The following is a 19,722-nucleotide window of genomic DNA, read 5'->3' as shown; positions in this document are numbered from 1 at the left end:
CGCCGCCGCTGCGATGTGGCTGCTGTTCCTCGGGACGCTGGTGGGTGCGCGGCAGAGGCTCCGATGTGGGGGGCGATCGTGAGGTCGGGGCGGGGGGCGGGGGGGGCGGACGCAGGGGGGGCAGGGGGCACGATCTTGGGGCCGGCGGGGGGGGGCGCGATCTTAGGGCCGACGAGGGGGCGGGGGGCGCGATCTTGGGCCGGACGCCGGGCGGGGGAGCGGACGCCGGGCGGGGGAGCGGACCCGGGGTGGGGCGGGGCGGGACGGGACGGGCGCGATCTCGGAGCCCGACAAAGTCAGAGTCCTGGAGTCCGGGGGGAAAGCCGCAGCGTCCCGCTTCCCCGGCACCCTGAGCACCGGGATCCCGACCTCCCCGCACCCCAGGCCGGGCCGCTCGCTCCGCGTTCCCTCGATGGAGGGCGAGCGGGCGGCGGGCAAGTCTCCGAGGCCACCGCTGCCCGTGGCTCCCCGGTGAGGCTCTCCAGGAACCCCTGGGGCTGGGCGGAGTGGGCCGTCGGGGGACACGGCCAGGCTGTGCGTCCTTTTAGCTTGGACGTGGTGCTCCGCGGTGGCCCACGCCAGCCGCGCAGGGAGAGGCTGTTTCTCTTTTTAAGGGCGGGCGGGGCGGCGCTTTCACAGGTGTAACTGTTCAAGTATAACTGATATAAAGTGTAACTAAGGTGGAACTGATACACGATAAGCTACATATTTGCAAAGTGCACAGTGTGGTGTTTTCTTGTGTGCACACTCGTGGCTCCCCGCAGGAGAGTGGACACAGCCATCCCTCCCAAAGTGCCCCTGCCCGCACCCCCAGCCGCAGGCCACCCATGAGCTGCCTCCTAGAGATTCATTAGCAAAGCTGTAGAAAACAGCCCAGGCTTTCAAAATAGGATCTAAATCGGAACAAGGTTCTTCCGTGTCTCTCTGTGTCAGGCTGATTTGTACTAGAACTTCAAACAGTTTTATTAAGTCTGAATATTTGCCCGGAAGTGGTAACTCAATTTGCCCCTGAATATATGTGGTTTGGGGGGAAATCAATCTTGACGTTTAAAACTTTTTCAACATCGTTGCCTTTAGATTTGTTTGCTTTTGAATGATGTTAATTTAATATTCTATCCAAACGTAAATATTTGACCTCACACTACTTAATGATGAAATGACTTCCCCATGAAATGAAAGTTTTATAAAGCACTAGGAAGAGAATTTTTTAACGTTGTTTAAACGTGTGTTTCAATGTTTCCGGAATCCAGAGCGTACCGGTGAGGTTTCCCAGTGAGCTTGCGAAAACCACTTAAAAGAATCACAACCCTGGCCGGTTTGGCTCAGCGGTTAGAGCGTCAACCTGCGGTCCAGAGAGACCCGGGCACGTACCTCGGTGGATGTGGCTCAGTGGTTGAGCATCTCAGTGGTTGAGCATGGACCCATGCACCAAGAGGCTTGGTTGGGGGTTCGGTTCCCGGTCTGGGCACATGCCCAGGTTGTGGGCCCGATCCCCAGTGTGGGGCGATGTCCAGAAGGCGGCCAGTCAGTGTTCTCTCTCACGGATGTCTGCAGAAGTCAATTAAAAACAAAAACAACGGCAGCCTGCCTCAGAGAGACAGGTGCTAGACAGGAGACCAAGCCAGCAGAGCTCCTCAGAGAAGCCCTTCCCTTCTCCCAGAAACAACCTACTGTTTCTAGCCCAGAAATAACCTGTTTACTAAGCAGGACGCACAAGGACTAGTGGCCCCACCCCCTATTCGGGCTGTGACTAAGATGACAAGTATAGGAGCTAGGGCCACCCAGAACAGGCACGTTCCTGGGGCACACTGCCAAGAGCTGGGGTGGGGTTTTTTGTTTGTTTGTTTGTGTGTTTTTTTTTGGGGGGGGGGGTTAATGCTCACCCAAGGATACTTTTCCATTGAATTCAGATAGAGTGGGAGGGACAGAGAGAGGGAAATAGAGACATCCACTGGTTGCTTCCTGCACGACCCCATTGGGGTCAGGATCCAACCTGCAACCCAAAAATGTGCCCTTGACCAGAATGAACCCGAGACTCTTCATTTTGAGGGCTGATGCTCTAACTGCTGAGCCCAGCCAGCCAGGGCTACACTTAAAATATTTTCTAGCCCTGGCCGGTTTGGCTCAGCGGTTAGAGCGTCGGCCTGTGGTCCAGAGAGACCCAGGTTCAGTTCCCACTAAGGGCGCGTACCTCGGTTGCAGTTTGTCCCCGGCCCTGGATGGGTCGTGTGGGTGGCAGCCACTCGATGTGTCCCTTTCACATTGATATTTCTCTCTCTCTCTTCCTCTCTTTCTCTCCTGCTCTATCTGAACAAAAAATCTTCCTGCACTGACCCGTCCCGCAGGTCGAGCAACGAGGACTCTAGAGGGGGGAGTGAGGATGAGGAGGGACAAGAGACACGAGAAATGGAGACAAGACAGGGCTCTGATCAAGTCTCATTTATTCAGGGGTAATTCACACAATATATAGGGCAAGAAGCACCTGTTGCCAAGCACCAAGCTTGCCAGAAGCAATTCCAGGAAATACTACAAAAGGAACAAAAGGTCAGTAAAGACTGGCTGAAGAGTAAATGGTTACTTAAAGAAATGCAAAATGCAGAGATAAAGAAATGCAGAATGCAGAGATATCCTGCCTTGGGGCAGGCGATGGCAGAGCAGATTTTAACAAAATTGACGCCATGCAAAAAGTCTCCCACAGGTCCCCCTTTATTTTTTTTATTTATTTATTTTAAGGCCGAAATAATACCTTGAGGGGACTGTGCCTGTCTTCGGTCAGGAAACTTGCACACGGTGCCGACCTGTCCGAACCCGTCATTGGAATAGCAAGGCAGCATAAGGCCTTGTTCCTGTCTTAGGTGGTGGTTGGTGATGCGTGTGAGTTCCAGTTGCCCATCTCTGGTTATCCAGTCAAGTGCACCAAGGTGACAAGGTTTTTGAGACTCACTATTTGCTTTTTGAGACTCACTATTTGCTTTTTGAGACTCACTATTTGCCATCTCCGGCATAGTCATAGCTTACTGACTCACAGCTAGAGTGAGCTTCTCTGTCGGCCATTTCAATTTATGATAATGGACCTGTATAGGTTGCATCTTAATGGCATTTTTCTGCTGCTTGATGAAAGCCATCACCTTATTGAAGAGGAAGGCTCTTAGTGTCGCAATCAGTAAAAGGCCAAGTAAGGGGCCCAACAGAGGGAGAAGATAAGGCAGCACCCCATTTAGCCCGCTCCAAAGGGGGTTATCGAAAAGTTCTTTTAAGCAGCAGCATTCCTGCAAGGCAGTCGCATGGGGGGCCAAATAAGGCCCTCAGGAGCTCCTCAGGGTTTGAAGGAGGCCCAAAACCCCCTTCCACAAGCAGGCAAAGATGCAGTAGTATCCCTGCAGTAAGATTTCAGCCTTCCGGTCCATTCCTGAAATAAAGAAAAACAGGAAAAGCCTCTCAGGGCGAATTTTCATCCCTGGAGTTATCTATATGGTTATCTGTTATTCCTTTAACTTGATCAATCTGTTTAACCAGACGCTCTGGTAGGCACCTGGCAGATTTCATTTTCTTAGAGTAAATGCATACAGAACCTCGGCCCCAGATGAAGACTGGGTCTGGGCCATGCCAAGAGCTGGTTAGCGGATCTTTCCATAGTGCTGATGCAAATTGGTTTTGAGTTTCTGTATGCCAAAAGCGATTAGCATCAGATTGCCCATCAGTGTCCAAATTTAAAAAATTGAGGATAAATAAGGCATGAGAGAGAATATTTCTGGGTGACCCCCTCGTGGGGTACCATTCCCCCTTTTTTATTTTATTAATGGTGATCTTTAAAGACAGATGTGCTCTCGCTCTACAATCCCTTGGCCCTGAGGGTTGTAAGGTATACCTGTTATGTGTTGAATATTGAGGCGTTTGCAAAACTTGGAGAAGGCTGAACTTGTATAGCCTGGGCCATTATCGGTTTTCAATTGCTGTGGGCATCCCAGAACTGTAAATGTGGTTAGCATGTGACTGAACATGTACATATTTAAGGTTTAATCCATAAAGGTGGTTGCTTGAGCGTGGATAGCCTGTTCGACTTTGCGTATAGCCTGCTTTCCTTCCAAGGTAAGTTCACGGGGACCTTGTCAGGGGCTATTTCCAGGCCTTTGTCTCGTAAGGCAATGCGCATCATCTCATAGCATTTCAAAACCTCGCTCCCCTCTTCTCCGGCTATGAGGATATCATCCATGTAATGTATAATGTACATATTTGGCCAGTTGTCTCTAACTGATTGTAAGGCTGAGGCCACAAAGGATTGGCATAGGGCAGGGCTATTAGCCATTCCCAGTGGCAGAACACGCCATTGGAATCTTTTCATAGGCGCTTTGAAATTTATAGCTGGTAAGCTGAATGCAAATCGCCTCTGATCATCTGGATGCAGAGGAATCGTGAAAAACCAATCCTTTAGATCAACAATGACTTTGAAATAACCCAAAGGGATGGCAACAGGTGAGGGAAGTCCTGGTTGTAAGGCTTCCATTAGTACCATAGTCTTATTTACAGCTCTTAAGTCTTGCAATAGCCGCCATTTGCCAGATTTCTTTCTAATGACAAAAATAGGAGTGTTCCAAGGGGAGTTACTAGGGACAATGTGGTCAGCATCAAGCTGCTCCTGTACCAGCTGTTGTGCAGCCATCAGTTTTTCTACTGTTAGAGGCCATTGATTAACCTACACTGGCTCCTCTGCATGGGTCACAGGAGTGTCGATGGCCCCCATGGAAAATGGCCTAATCCTGCCCTATCAGTCTTTGGGGAGGGCTCTATGGGTTCTGTTATACCCGTATTAATTTTTCCCAGCCCTTGGCCTGGTAGATATCCAGTTTTCAACATTTGGGTAGTAATAACAGCATTCGGGCTTCCCATTATTAATCCTAATTGGGATAAGAGGTCTCTACCCCAAAGATTTATAGGCAATCCAGAACAAAATCTGAGTAAGGGAGGAGCTCATGTCGCCTTTGGTGGGCAGTTTCCTCCATGCTCTAGTGCCTGCAGCCTGAACTTGGGCAAAAAGACCTGCATCATATTGCATTTGGGCATCACTGTTAGCATAATTTCCCTCTCTGCCAATCCCCAGGCATAAGCCAATTCTCGGCTACTGATGCTAAAATTGCCATAGTATATGGGGCTGTGGCTCCGTATTGTGCTACAGCAGTCTTTAACTCCTTTATTAATTTAAAATCAAACCCGCTTATGGTGGCGCCAAGCCCGTCCTTGCGCGTCCACTGTTTCTGTTACTGGAAAAGCCTCTATATCATCTAGCTCTGGTGCAAGTTGCATGCGGGGAGGGATCTTTGGGACAGCTCCCCTCATGGGTGGTTTTTAGGCATAATTTTATTCCGAGTGGGCTCGGTTTTTTCTTCCTCATTATCACTATCGAATGACATGAGGTCCTCACATTCTTTACTTTCATTTTCATTCCCTTTCTTTTCTTTTTTTTTCTGTAATACCCTCACCATTTTCTACTACATTGACAAGGGGAGGATCAGAATGTCTCTGAGACAGAATCTCATCCATTAAATTCCAATAAGAAAAAGCAGTTACCGAGACCTTCTCGGGTCCATAAATCTTATAGTAATCTCTAAGAGCATCACCAACTATTTCCCGTCGTTTTTGATCTATAATTCCCTCTGTACCAAACCAAGGGCAAACTTCTTTAATATAATCAAAATACTGACACAAATGCTTAATTTTCACCTTTACTCCTCGTGCCTTGAGAGCCTTTTTTAGTCCTTCAACGAACATCTTATCTTGGCTCAATGCTTGACCCATAATCGCCGTTCACTTACCCGAGGGGTGCAGACGCAGCAGGTTCCCACGTCGTGCCCTCTTTTCTTTTCCTTTCTGCCGGCCACTCGAACGGCGTCCTTCACTGGAGCCCCCGTGCTCGAGCCCCACGTTGGGCGCCACTTGACCCGGCCCGCAGGTCGAGCGACGAGGACTCTAGAGGGGGGGTGAGGATGAGGAGGGACAAGAGACACGAGAAATGGAGACAAGACAGGGCTCTGATCAAGTCTCGTTTATTCAGGGGTAATTCACACAATGTATAGGGCAAGAAGCACCTGTTGCCAAGCACCAAGCTTGCTGGTTACTTAAAGAAATGCAAAATGCAGAGATAAAGAGATGCAGAATGCAGAGATATCCTGCCTTGGGGCAGGCGATGGCAGAGCAGATTTTAACAAAATTGACGCCATGCAAAAAGTCTCCCACACTGCACCTGTTGAGTTTGCAGTAGATCCCAGTGAACCTACATACTGTGTATGTAACCAATTGTCTTATGGGGAGATGATCGGATGTGATCATGAGCAGTGTCCAATCGAGTGGCTTCACTTTTCGTGTGTTGCACTTACCTATAACCAAAGGGGAAATAGTATTGCCCAAAGTGCAGGGGAGATCATGAGAAAACACTGGACAAAAGTCCTGAAAAGACAAAAAAGGATAGACGATCGAGGTAGTAAAGGCCATTCACATTTTAAAGGTTGTCTTTTACATAATTCTTTCAGAATTTACTTTCAGAAAATGTTTTAGGGTAAATGCATAAGACTGGGCAGTAGTTTTTAATCGTTAGTATTAATGGTGTATTAAAAGTTGTATTTTGTCTGTGACCTTAATTTTCTGCACTGAATTACCACATACTTTAAACCAGGTAGTCTGTAGACCACCTGATGACGGGAACAGGGAGAGGGTGGTGTGAACACTGTAAAAATTTCATGCCTGTTTCATTTTCACTTAAGATGCGATGCTATTTTTGGGGTTAACAACAAAGTTCTGCTGGCTTTTTAGTTCTGCATGCTTCAAAAATTTAGATAATAGTTGGAGTTATCTGCAAGCATTAAAACTATCGTGGGTAATTGCCCTGGCCGGTTTGGCTGAGCAGTTAGAGCATCGGCCCGCGGACCAGAGTCCCTGGTTCGCTTCCCGCTAAGAGCACATACCTCGGTTGCAGTTTGTCCGCGGCCCCAGTTGGGGTCATGTGGGTGGCAGCCAGTCGATATGTTTCTTTTCGTCGATATTTCTCTTCTCTCTTCCTCTCTCCCTCCCGCTCTATCCAAAAAAAAAAAATGATCGTGGGTAATTGAAAATATGAACAGTATGTGCCATTTAAAGCTTCTTTCTCCCTGGCTCCATTTACACCTACACCTGTTCATCTCTAGTCTTCCCAGAATTAAGAAACCAGAGATAGTAACTTGGGATTCTGTGTGGAATAACGTGGTCTTCTTACAGCATTTGCTCCTGTCTTTTCATTAGCAGCGTTTTGATGCGCTGCTAGGAGCCCATTTGTAGATGCCTTGCTACTGCTGCGCAGACGCATCTAGCCTGATGCTTCATGGGGGAGTTGTGTTGTGTTGTGTTGTGTTGTGTTGTGTTTTCACTGGGACAGGTAAGAGTGGTTAGAATACTAAAAACGCCGCCGTTGGCTTAATATTGGCAAAGACTGGGTTCTAGGTTGAGCAATGAAAAAAAAAAAAATCCATCCCATTTAATAATATTTTCTATGTTGACGCGCGCCGCTGGTGTGCCCGGGCACAGGCCTGTCGCTGGGCAAAGGGCATGTGCTAGTCTTTAAATATTGCCTCTATGTCAAACGGTAGCTTAAGTAATTTTGCTAATGGCTATAGTTCATTTCTGTCCCAGTCAGTGATTAGATATTATTTTAAGTAACAGTGTATTTACTTTCTTAACTTTCTGGTATTGGTGCTGTTTGCTGTCTTCACATTATAGAACTAATTTCATTATAACAATGCAATTAATAATGTATTTGTAGACTGACTTTTCCAAAATTCTAGTATTTTAAGGGTAAGCATCTTGATGGATGTGTCTCCATATATTCAGAGAGGGGGGGGGCAGATTGGCTAGTCCTTTAAATCTATGTGTAACATACTTTTTATTCCTTATTTCTTCCCAATCTGATATCTTAATTTGATTCTTTTTTTGTTTTCCCTTTATTGATTTTAGAGGGAGAGGGAAAGAGAGATAGAAAGATCGATGAGAGAGAACATCGACTGGCCGCCCCCTGAGGCCCCCCACTGGGGATCAGGCCTGCAACCTGGGTATGTGCCCTGACTGGGAATCGAACCAGTGACCTCTTGGTGAGGGGTCGACACACAACCACTGAGCCACACCGGCCGAACATTGATTTGATTCTTTTTTTTTATCCTCACCCAAGGACATTTTTCCATTTTTTGTTCAGATAGAGTGGGAGGGAAAGAGAGGAAGAGAGAGAGAGAGAAACATCGACATGAAAGGGACACATCAAGTGGCTGCCACCCACACGACCCAACCAGGGCCAGGGACAAACTGTAGCCGATATAAGTGCCCTTAGCGCGAACCGATCTCGGGTCTCTCTGGACCACAGGCCAACGCTCTAACCGCTGAGCCAAACCAGCCAGGGTGATTTGATTCTTTTTGATTAAAACCTTTTTGATTTGTCTGCTTCTTTGGAAAAAATAATTTTTTTTTCTCTTCTTGAAAAAAAAAAGAGTATGTCTGGTTGTGGTTTGTCCCCGGCCCTGGTTGGGTCGTGCGGGAGGCAGCCCACTCGATGTGTCCCTTTCACATCGATGTTTCTCTTTTCCTCTCTCTCCTTCTTACTCTATCTGAACAAAAAAATGGAAAAATGTCCTCAGGTGAGGATAAAAAAAAATAATAAAAAGAGTATGTCTACCGAGTAAACATTTTGCTGTCTGCCTTCGCGCCAGCTGGGCCTTGCGTTCGAGAATCATGGGACCACCTGACAGGGAGGCGGGTGGTTCAGGACACAGGTAGCACCTCAGTGTACTTCCCTGCCAACGCATGCCCTGCCCTGGGAAGTCCCTGCTGCTGCCTCGAAACCATGTACAGCCCCCAGATGAGGGCTGTGAACACCTGCTGCTGCACATGGGAGTCTCGTCCTGTTTCTTTCTTTCTTTTTGGTACGTGCCCCTGGCGGGAACCGAACCCAGGACTCTCTGGTCCACAGGCCGTCGCTCCAACCACTGAGCCAAACCTGCCAGGGCTCGTCCTGTTTCTATGGTTTAACTACCAAGGGTCTAAAGCAGCGATTCTCAACCTGTGAGTTGTAACCCCTTTGGGGGTCGAACGACCCTTTCACAGGGGTCGCCTAAGACATAACAGTAGCAAAATTGCAGTGATGAAGTAGCAACGAAAATAATCTCGTGGTTGGGGGTCCCCACAACAGGAGGACCTGTGTTACGGGGTCACGGCCTCAGGCAGCTTGAGAACCGCTGCGCTAAAGCTGAACGTGCCGGACGTTGTGAATCGTTTCTAGACTTCACACTGGTCACTTGTCCTGTTGATGCCAGCAAAATGTTAGGGGGAAATTGGTAGCTGACCAACACGCAGCGACTTTATAGCTGGACAGAAGGTGGAGCCCCGGCCGGTGTGGCGCAGTTGGCTGAACACCCTCCGGTGCGCTGAAAACCCCGGGTTCGATCCTGAGGGAAGGCATCTATCCGATGGCTGTTTACTCTCACACGGATGTTTCGCTCTCTCTTTCTCTTTCTTCCTCTCTATGGCACCTCTCTCTGGAATCAGTGAATAAAATATATCCTCGGTGAGGATTTTAAAACAATTATGAAAAGGTGTCAGGAGGATGGTCAGGACGCAGCTCCGGGGTTCGTCAGAAGTTTAGATTCACTGCCACAGGTGAACCGGGCGAGGTTCCGTTTCTGGAAGGCTGGACCGGGCAGGGTTGAGGTACAGGATTGTTGGGGCAGTAGGGCAGAAACCTTGGGGGAAACAAGGCAGTCATTTTTACCATCTCCTGGGGATATGTTTATTGATTCGAGAGAGAGAAAAACATTCGTGTGACAGAGAAGATCAAGACGGAGAGAGGGTGGAAGGGAAGGAAGGAGGAGGGGAGAGAGACAGAGAAACATCGAGGGGAGAGAGACACATCGATTGGTTGCTTCCCGCACGACCCTGACTAGGGCGGGAGGTCGACCTGCAACCCTTTGGTCCACGGTCAGTGCGCTCACCACTGAGCGAAACCAGCCAGGGCTGCATCTTTTTTTTTTTTTTTTTTATCCTCACCCGAAGACATTTTTTCGTTTTTTGTTCAGATAGAGTGGGAGGGAGAGAGAGGAAGAGAGAGAGAAACATCGACATGAAAGGGACACATCGAGTGGCTGCCACCCGCACAACCCAACAAGGACCGGGGACAAACTGCAACCGAGGTACATGCCCTTAGCGGGAACCGAACCCCGGTCTCTCTGGACCACAGGCCAACGCTCTGACCGCTGAGCCAAACTAACAAGGGCCTGGTTCATTTTTTAAATCCATTGTGTCCATCTCTGTCTTCTATGGGAGAGTTTGATGCATTTACATTTAAAGTTATTACTACTGAGGAGGGACTTACTTCTGCCACTTTGCTGGTTGGGGGTCCAGGTGCTTGTGGCCCCCTCCCCTCTCGCTTTTTCTCCTGGAATCAAGCAGAGCCTCAGAAGAGTCCCCACACAAGTGCTGTCCCCAACAATGCTGTCACTGTTTCTGCCCTCCCCCCATCTGTCAGCAGCCCCAACCCTGGCGCTCTGTCTGCAGGGGGGTCGCGGGGCCCAGACCTGCTGAAGGGGCCCCTCTGAGCAGCTCAGGACAGTTCACCCTTGTTTCCCCCTGTCCGGCCACCCCCTCCTCCTTCAGGGAACCTGCTCCTTCGTGCCCCCTGGCTTGATGGGGTGGCCACTGTCCCACTTTTAAGTGTGGCCACCCCTGATTATGTTTGTCTAGCTGATGTCGATGTTACTGTTGCTAAATTCTTCTCCTTGGAAAACCTGAACATTGTAACACGTTCCACCCTGGGGGATGGGATGAGGAGGCTCATTTTCTGACCCCACAGGAGGCTCCAGTGAGCCCCTGACCTGCCCGTGGCCCGGGCAGCAGACACGGTGGAGTTCGCGTGGGCTGGGGCGTGTGCGGGAAGGCGCCCCAACTCTCCAGTGAGAAGGTCACGGGGGAGACATGGCGCGGGGTCACAGTGCCCGCTGCTTTCCGGTGACATTGGGATTCACCGCATGTGACAGAGGGACCAGCCCAGCACAGGGCCCGTGAGGGGGCCAGTACCGAGGACACGCTCTTGTCCTTCTGCAGCTGGCGGTGGCCGCCTCGACCAAGCTGATTTCCAAGCCGAGCTGGGAGCCCCGCAGCCTGATGAGTCCGTGCGGGCTCGACGAGTACCCCTCTGCCAGCAACTGCTGCCGGCGCTGCCCTGCGGGTGAGTCCCGGCGGTTCGCGTTCTGTCCGGCGGGTCCCCGGAGCCAAGACACATCCAGCCCGGCCCGTGTGCTCAGTGATTGAACGTCGACCCTGCACCAAGAGGTCGCAGGTTTGCTTCCCAGTCAGGGCACGTGCCTGGGTTGTGGGCCAGATCCCGACTGGGAGGCAAGCAGGAGGCAGCCAGTCAGTGTTCTCTCTCGTCGATGTTTCTCTCTCTCTCAAATCAATTTTAACACAATATATATTTTTTTATCCTCACCCAAGGACATTTTTGCATGTAAGTTCAGATAGAGCCGGTGGGAGAGGGTGAGGAAGAGAGAGAGAGAGAGAGAGAGAGAGAAACATCGACGTAAGAGAGACACATTGACTGGTTGCCTCCTACAGACGCCCTGAACTGGGGCTGGAAACTGAACCTGCGACCCAGGTACATGCCCTTGAACAGGACTTGAACCCAGTACCCTTCGGTGTGTGGGTCGATGCTGTAACCACTGAGCCACGCCAGCCAGGGCCAGAGGTTATTCTGATGCAAAAGTCCAAGATGTTCGTATTTCTGTGCTGTCCTGGAGCGGCCAGCCCCGGGGACTGGGGTGCGGGCCTCACAGCGGGGACGCCAGGCGTGCCTGGCGGGGGTGTGACTCCTGCCCAACCTGTCGCACAGGCCAGTATGTCCGTGAGCCCTGCAGCAGCACCCACACCCAGAGCGAGTGTGCGACGTGTGATGAAGGGACGTTCACGGCCTTCCCCAACGACCTGCGGTCCTGCTTGCTGTGTTCTTCCTGCTCCGAGGGTGAGTCTCAGCACACCCACCTTGCCTGACCTTGACACTGCAGCCCTGGACCCCGCTGCGGCCGGGCTGGGACTGCGTCCCCAGACGCCCCGGACATCGGGCCTGTCCATGGAGCACAGGATGTCCGCTGTCAGCCCTGGACACTGCGAAGCCAGGTGCCCGTGCCCCAGCCTCTGGGGAAGGGAAGGACAGCACCCCCGAAAGCCCAGGCGCCCCGCTGCCAAGAGCTGGAGGACGTTGATCAGCACGAACGTTGTCCCCGTGGGTGGTGACTGTGCGAGACAGTGACAAGACCCGCAGGGACACCTGGTTCAGAGTGCATAACCACATCTTTTCCCTTTTGAATCATTGTGTTCAAATGGGAAGTTAGTGAATTCGATCTAGAAAGCTTGGGAAATACTCACACACACCAAGACGTGATAGGGTCAATATCACTCCTCAGGGAATGAAAATATTTTATTAAACATTTTCAAAGCATGTAGAGAATGGAAAAAATAGAACAGAGGGCGCAGGTGATTAAACAGTCTGTAGTATTTGATCACATGTGTGCTTACATGTGTACATACATCCATGAGTGCATGTGTTACACAGGGCGAACCACTTCATAGTCAGCTACAGACATCATATTATTTCACCCCAATCGCCACCGCCCACACTCCTTAGGAACACACTCATTCCCGCACAGACCCAGGGGCTGTCACCCACCCACCCAGAGGATCAGGAGGGTTCCCCAACATCCAGCTCGACGCAGATTTTCTGTCACCCAATTTTTCCTTAAAATGTCCCTTCATTACCCTGGCCGGTTTGGCTCAGCGGTTAGAGCCTCAGCCTGCGGTCCGGAGAGACCCAGGTTCGGTTCCCACTAAGGGCATGTGCTTCGGTTGCAGTTTGTCCCCGGCCCTGGTTGGTCGTGCAGGTGGCAGCCACTCGATGTGACCCTTTCACGTCAATGTTTCTCTCTCTCTCTCTCTCTTCCTCCCACTCTACCTGAACAAAAAAATGGAAAAATGTCCTCGGGTGAGTATAAAAAAATAATAAAATAAAATGTCCCCTTATTGTTCATCCGCGAGGACGGAGTAGAGACCTCTACCCCACAGCCCGCAGCCCCGACCCCAAGGGATTAGCTAAGATGACTTGGGTTTTCTGTCCCAAATCTGACGACGGTTACCTAACCTCAGACGGACACTGGCGTGACTTCTAGAACTTGGGTCCCTGGGGCACTGAGTTCCGTAACCGCGGTTACAAAGTGGGCGCCCCTAGGAAGCACCCTGTGTTCTGGGAGGCACCCAGGAAGCTGGCGAACAGGGCGAGGCAGGCTGTCAGCTTCGCAAGTGAGAGACCCCCCTGGGGACATTTTGAGACTGTGGTCCCCAGCGGATCTGTGGGACTCAGTTTCCGAGCCAGCACCCCGGCTGTCGGGTGGCCCTGGGGAGACGGGTGCAGAGGGGGGGGCGTCCCCAGCAGGGTTTCCCACCACCCTCGGGACCATCGGGTGCACCCGCTTGGCTGGCTGAGGTCCTTCCTGCGGCCACACTGCTTCCAGCCCGCGTGGCCACGTGGGGGCACCCGTAGGCACCCGTGGGGACAGGAGGACGGCGTGGCCCTGGGACTGACCCCTCGTTCTGCCCTGCAGACCAGGAAGTGGTGGCGGAGTGCACTCCCACCAGCAACCGCAAGTGCCAGTGCCAGACGGGCCGCTACCTCCACCCCGACTCCAATGAGTTCTGCGCACCGTGCAGCCCGTAGGTGACCGCGCCGAGCCCGGGCGGGCTAGCGGGCTGGGCTGGGCTTCTGGGCTGAGCCCTGGACCGACCCCCCTCCCCTCCCCAGCTCGGGAGCTCCTGTCGATGTCCAGGTCGTTCCCATCTGGACAGGGCCTGTTTCCCAGGGATCTCCTCCCTCCTAACGTGTCTGGTTGCCTGTCCCTGCTCCGTGCACGGCGTCCTTCTCAAGGCCCGTGTTCCCCGAGGGCCCGTCACCCTGTCCGCCGTCCATCGGAGCTTGTGTCCCTGGGTCCCCAGCTACTCACCGCTCTCAGGGTCGCTCCCAGTGGCCAGGGCGCGACCTCCCACCCCGCCCTCCCGGCTCTGCCACCGCACCCCTCTCTGGGTGGCTCTCTGTTGTGCTGGAGGGGGTCCGGATGTCACATCCCGGGAAAGGATGAGGGACGAACTGGACTTCGGGTCCTTGGCTTTTACAGACGCTCTGTCCTTCCCTCTCGACAACTGATCGTCTGTGTGTAGAATTCTGGGGGCATCTCACCATGTCCTCTGGCACCCGAGTTCCTGACCAGCTGCCCAATGCCTCACACCAAGGGCACGACAGCACCTTCGTGTCCGGCCTCCTCCAAGGCTGGGTTCAGTCCAAAGAGAGCAACGTGGCAGGCTGGGCGGGCTTCCGGATCCCATAGGGTGTCCAACCTGGAGGTGCTCAGTGGCTTTTCCCTCGTGACCGAGTTTGGCGTCTGGGAACAAGCCTCATGCCCTCAGAAAGGAGGTGGGGAACCGTTGAGGGCCGCAAGCGTGGGCTGGGGACTCAGACGTCCCTACAGGTCGTCCTTCCGTGTGCGGAGAGCTGTGAGCACTGAGGTCGCTGCCAGGTGACCCGCTCGTCCCGGGTCTGAGCAAACCTACCTGTGGCATCAGAAAGCCCCTCATTTGCAACACTTAGGAAGGGTACCTCATTGCTGAGCTGCGTTCACAGCTGGACGGTCCCTTCCCTCTGGCCACGGGCCTACACACGAGGGCTTGAGGCGTCCTGGGGGGGGTCCATCCCTGTCCGCTAGGAGGGTGTGGGGGACGCGTGGTGCCGGGTGAGAGCTGGGGCTCTCCCTGTCCCCGGGCCCCTTGTGGGGTGTCTGGGCACGGCACACGGCGCCCCCGTGAGTGGGATGGGGAAGCTCCCTCTGGAGCCAGCCCAGAGCCCACCTGGTGGTGCCAACGCCACCCCTGTGCCGGGGGCCTGGGCAGAGTGGAACGGGAATAGTGAGGGCATCTCCCTCCCCAGGTGTCCCCAAGGGAAGGTCGTCCTGCGGACGTGCAATGCCACAGCAGACACGGTGTGCGGCCTGCCCGGTCCAGGTAAGGGGCTGGTGTCGTTGCTTCTCGTGTGTTGTCAGGGCACCTGCATCATCGTTGTTTTCAGTCCTCACCCTAAGACACTTCTCTGTTTATCTTCAGAAAGAGTGGGAGGGCCCTGGCCGGTTTGGCTCAGCGGTTAGAGCGTCCGCCTGTGGTCCGGAGAGACCCGGGTTCGGTTCCCGCTAAGGGCATGTACCTCGGTTGCAGTTTGTCCCCGGCCCTGGTTGGTCGTGCGGGTGGCAGCCACTCGATGTGTCCCTTTCACATCGATGTTTCCCTCTCTCTCTCTTCCTCTCTCTCCCTCCCACTCTGTCTGTACAAAAAATGGAAAAATGTCCTCGGATGAGGATTAAAAAAAAAAAAAAAAAAAAAAAGAAAGAGTGGGAGGGAGGCACACGGGGGTGGAGAGAGGGAAACATCGGTGTGAGAGAGAGAGATCGACTGGTGCCTCCCGCACGACCCAACCAGCGCTGGGGATGAACCGCCAGTGAGGTACAAGCCGTTGCCCGGAATCGAACCCAGGACTCTTTGGTCCGCGGGCCGATGTTCTAACCGCTGAGCCAAACCGGCCAGGGCTCTAATACGTATTTTATGCAGATGAAACCATGTGATAGAAAATGAGCTTTTGCGCCCTGGCCAGTTTGGCTCAGCGGTTAGAGCGTCGGCCTGTGGTCCTGAGAGACCGGGTTCGGTTCCCGCTAAGGGCATGTACCTCGGTTGCAGTTTGTCCCCGGCCCTGGTTGGGTCATGCGGGTGGCAGCCACTTGATGTGTCCCTTTCACGTCGATGTTTCTCCCTCTCTCTCTCACCCTCCCACTCTATCTGAACAAAACATGGAAAAATGTTCTTTGGTGAGGATAAAATAAATAAATAAATAATAAAAATTTTAAAGAAGAAAATGAGCCTGTTCACGGAGAACAGCTGAGTGGCTCTGAGCTCCACCACCTCCGGCTCCGAACAGACCCTCAGCCTTCACCCAGCAGCTCCCCGTGCCCCGCCCTCAGCCCTGACCCGGCTTGCGGTCGGGGGTGATTTCCTGTCCTGCGCCTGCCGTGCACACGGAACCGTGCGGCCCGCGGCCCGTGCTGGCTGGGCCGGTGCGTGGCTGGGACCTCGCTCGCGGGCGGGGGCAGAGCTGCGCGGCTTTCCGTGGCCGAGCGACGCTCAGGCGCACCCCCTGTTCGCCGTCCAGCTGCCAGAGGCGCAGGCACGTGTTCAGTTATTTTTTCCTTGTATTGATTGTAGAGAGAAGGAGGGAGAGGGGGAGACAGAAATAGAAGCATCGATGGGCCGCCTCCTGCATGCCCCACCCTGGGGACGGGGCCCACAACCTGGGCGTTGCCCTGACTGGGAATCGAACCGGCTACTTCTTGGTGCATGGGTTGGTGCTAACCATTGAGAACACCGGCCGGGCTAGGCATGGGTTTGTTTTTGTTTTTGTTTTTGTTTTTATCCTCACCCGAGGACATTTTTACATTTTTTTGTTCAGATAGAGTGGAAGGGAAAGAGAGGAAGGAGAGAGAAACCGACGGGAAAGGGACACATCGAGTGGCTGCCACCCTCATGACCCAACCAGGGCCGGGGACAAACTGCAACCCAGGTACATGCCCTTAGGACGGAACCTGGGTTTCTCGGGACCGCAGGCCGATGCTCCAACCGCTGAGCCAAACCGGCCAGGGCTAGGCACGTTGTTTTAAACAAATAAACCCTGGAGCCAAAACCGTTTACAGAAAGGACAGTTTTTCCACATATGGTGTTTTGGGGAGACTGGACACCCCCAGGCCGCAGAGTGGCCCCTTACCTTACACCTGACATAAAATCAACTCACAACGAGCCAAAGCCCTAACTGTAAGAACTAAACCTAGGGAGCCCTAGAGGAAACTTCTGTGACATCCGACTCGGGTCTCGGTGGTCACCTGAGACATAGCCTGACGCCGGACGTCCCTTCAGGGTGGACATTGGAGGGTCACTTTCTGAAACACCCACACAGTCCGTGAACCCTCAGGCCGTGTGAGACCTGCCACATGCGGAGCCCAGCCCCGGTGAGGCTGCGCGGCTGAGGGGAGTCTGCCCTCTGCCAGGTTGGCCACGACCGCTGTGCCCTTGAGTGGCCATGCCTGTCTGCCCTCTTCCCCCGTTGTCTTGAGATAAGCTCGCTGCCCCGCCCTATGGAAGTGTGGGCTGAGCTGCAGGATGACGTGACCGTATAGCCTGTGAAGTGGTCACTGCAGTCCGTGGGCATCCAGCACCTCCTAAGGACACAATTGAAGAAGAAAAAGATGCTCTTGTCGTTGGGAGAGCTCTTAGGGTTGACCCTCTTAGCAGTGCACACTCCCGCTCCACGTGCAACACAAGACCCAGTACACACACTACAGCATTGACCATGGTCGCCATGCGGCACATCCGGGTCTTCCACCGCATTTGTACCATCTGTCCCCTCCTCCAGCCTCCCGGCACCACTGGTCTGAGCTCTTGTACGTGTGTGTGTGTGGGTTCTGGAGCCCCCCCTGAAATGAGATCACACAGGACTTGTCTGTCCCTCTCTGACTTACCTCACTGAGCGGGCATGAAGTCTGCGGGTCCATCATGCTCTTACAAATGGCAGGATTCGCCCTGGCCGTTTGGCTCAGTGGTTACAGCGTCGGCCTGCGGTCCTGAGAGACCTGGGTTCGGTTCCCGCTAAGGGCACGTACCTCGGTTGCAGTTTGTCCCCAGCCCTGGTTGGGGTCGTGTGGGTGGCAGCCACTCGATGTGTCCCTTTCACATCAGTGTTTCTCTTCCTCTCCCTTCTTCTCTCTCTAAAAAACAATAAAGGAAAAAATTATGGGTAAATAGTATTCCCACGTGCACGTGTGTGTTCAGACACGCAGCTTCCCTATCCGTGCATCCGTCCACGGACACTTAGGTTGTTTCCATACCTTGGCCCTTGCGAACACGGGGTGCAGACATCCCCTCAAGCTTGTGTTTGCGTTTCCTTCGGGTGTCTCCCCGGGGTGGCCTCGCCGGGCCTGTCTGCACTCGGTCACGGGGCTGCGGGGGAAAGGCCGCGCTTGCCGACACGTCCTGTCCCTCCCAGGTTTGCACGGCAGGCACCACTTCCTTGTCCTCGGAGGCTGTCTGTTTTCTGTGACTGTTGCCATCATCTTTTTCTGCTTCAGCAAATCAAAAGACAGAGAAGACGAGACTGTGTATCATTCTCTTCAAGGTGTGTACTTTGAGTTAGAGCCATTGCCTGGGAGTGAGGCCTAGGTCCCAGGGAAGGTTCTGGGGACACCTGACTACGGCAGGGCCGGACCTTTGCTCGTAGATCCTGGCTGTCACCAGCTGCGGCTTCGCCCACCCCACGGGTGGCCGGAGGGTGAGCACTGAGCCCCTGCCTCAGGGCCGAGACCAGCCTGGCTAGCTGCGGGGTCCCTCCTGCATCACCGAGGGGGTCCCAGCTCCAGCTCCGAGGCGGACCTGAGCCAGGGAAGGGGGTCCAGCAGGTCCATGGGGAAGACCCAGGGTGATGCTGTGTCACCTGTCGCTGGGCACAGCCGCAGGCCTTTTGGCAGGTTGCAGAAGTTGGGGAACCACACAGCTGGGGGACACGAGGCACACCAGGCCACCTGCAGCTTCCCTGGCCCGGCCCTCCTATCTCAGAGGGGACCCTCCTGCACCCTGCCCTTAACCACAGCGTGCTGTCTTCACAGGTGACTGTGACGGACAAGAAAGCGTGGTGAGTGCCGGCCAGGGGACATGCCCCTCTTGTCCTCTACGACCACGGTGCCCGTCCCAGCCCAGCCTCCCGTCCAGGGTCAGAGAGCCCCACATTAGGAGGGCCATGTCAGCCCCAGGACGCTGCTGGGTATCAGCCAGACAGGAGCCGAGGGCCAGAGCCGGAGGACCTTCAAATCGGTACGGTTCTATTCACATTGAGGAAACCGAGGCAGCCACAGGCCTCGAGGTGCCTTGACGGAGGCCAGCCGAGCCAGCAGCAGGGTGCTGAATCCCCCACTCAAGACATTTCCTTCTGTGTTCGAGGCCGGAAGGCTCAGCACCCTTCAGGTCATTGCACGAGAACCCGGGTGCGGACTCTCCGGGCCCCCGGAACCGAGACGTCAGCTTGGATGTGCCCTGTGAGACCCCGATGCTCCCCCGGACCCCAGAGAGCCCAGCGGGTGTGCAGGGCCCGCAGCCTGCAGCAGGGGAAGGGCTGGGCCCCACCCCGCCACCACCGCCTGCCCCTCTGAACCAGGCCGACCGCAGTGTCTGACCCTGAGGATGGGTGACATGGCCGTCGCATGTGTGTTGTAGGTGCCGTCGTTTCGCTCCTCCCCCGAGGGCTCTCTTAAATTTGAAATATAACTTATTTTTATAATACACAAAACAATATATAACTGACTTCCAGAACTGCCCAAATCATTTTTTTAAACGATTTAAAATTTTTTCCCCATTTCTTTAAACGTCAAATTTTCTTTGGCAAATGTTTCCAAAACATTCCAGTTTCCTTTCAGAACTTATGTATTTATCTGATCGCGTGCCCTACATTGATGTTCATTAAGACACCTTTCTTTAAGCCCTAATGGTTTGAATGCTCCCTTTAAAATGTATATCATACGTGGTCGTTCTCAAAGATGTTCT

At 53.4% G+C, this 19,722-nt stretch overlaps 1 protein-coding gene across 1 annotated transcript; it reads left to right on the top strand.

Annotated features, from left to right (window-relative positions):
* The first annotated feature begins 10 nt into the window (after window positions 1–10).
* LOC118643186 (tumor necrosis factor receptor superfamily member 6-like) lies at window positions 11–19,327 on the top strand. Its single transcript, XM_036281132.1, has 7 exons — window positions 11–40; window positions 11,107–11,230; window positions 11,891–12,019; window positions 13,653–13,761; window positions 15,026–15,099; window positions 18,176–18,304; window positions 18,792–19,327. Exons 1-7 carry the CDS (start codon window positions 14–16, stop codon window positions 19,052–19,054), a joined length of 855 nt encoding a protein of 284 aa, XP_036137025.1. The 5' UTR covers window positions 11–13; the 3' UTR covers window positions 19,055–19,327.
* Window positions 19,328–19,722: the final 395 nt, after the last annotated feature.

This window comes from Molossus molossus, unplaced genomic scaffold (assembly GCF_014108415.1).
Source record: "Molossus molossus isolate mMolMol1 unplaced genomic scaffold, mMolMol1.p scaffold_m16_p_31, whole genome shotgun sequence".
In the NCBI taxonomy this organism is placed as follows: domain Eukaryota; kingdom Metazoa; phylum Chordata; class Mammalia; order Chiroptera; family Molossidae; genus Molossus; species Molossus molossus.
The sequence above is the reverse complement of the archived record's forward strand: the minus strand, read 5'-3'. Positions and strand labels throughout refer to the sequence as shown.

Excerpts from the sequence above, each read along its gene's own strand:
- LOC118643186 (XM_036281132.1), top strand. The coding sequence starts at position 14 with ATGTGGCTGCTGTTCCTCGGGACGCTG. Across the intron at positions 11,231-11,890 it reads CTGCCGGCGCTGCCCTGCGG|GCCAGTATGTCCGTGAGCCC; the intron begins GTGAGTCCCGGC and ends CCTGTCGCACAG. Across the intron at positions 12,020-13,652 it reads GTGTTCTTCCTGCTCCGAGG|ACCAGGAAGTGGTGGCGGAG; the intron begins GTGAGTCTCAGC and ends TCTGCCCTGCAG.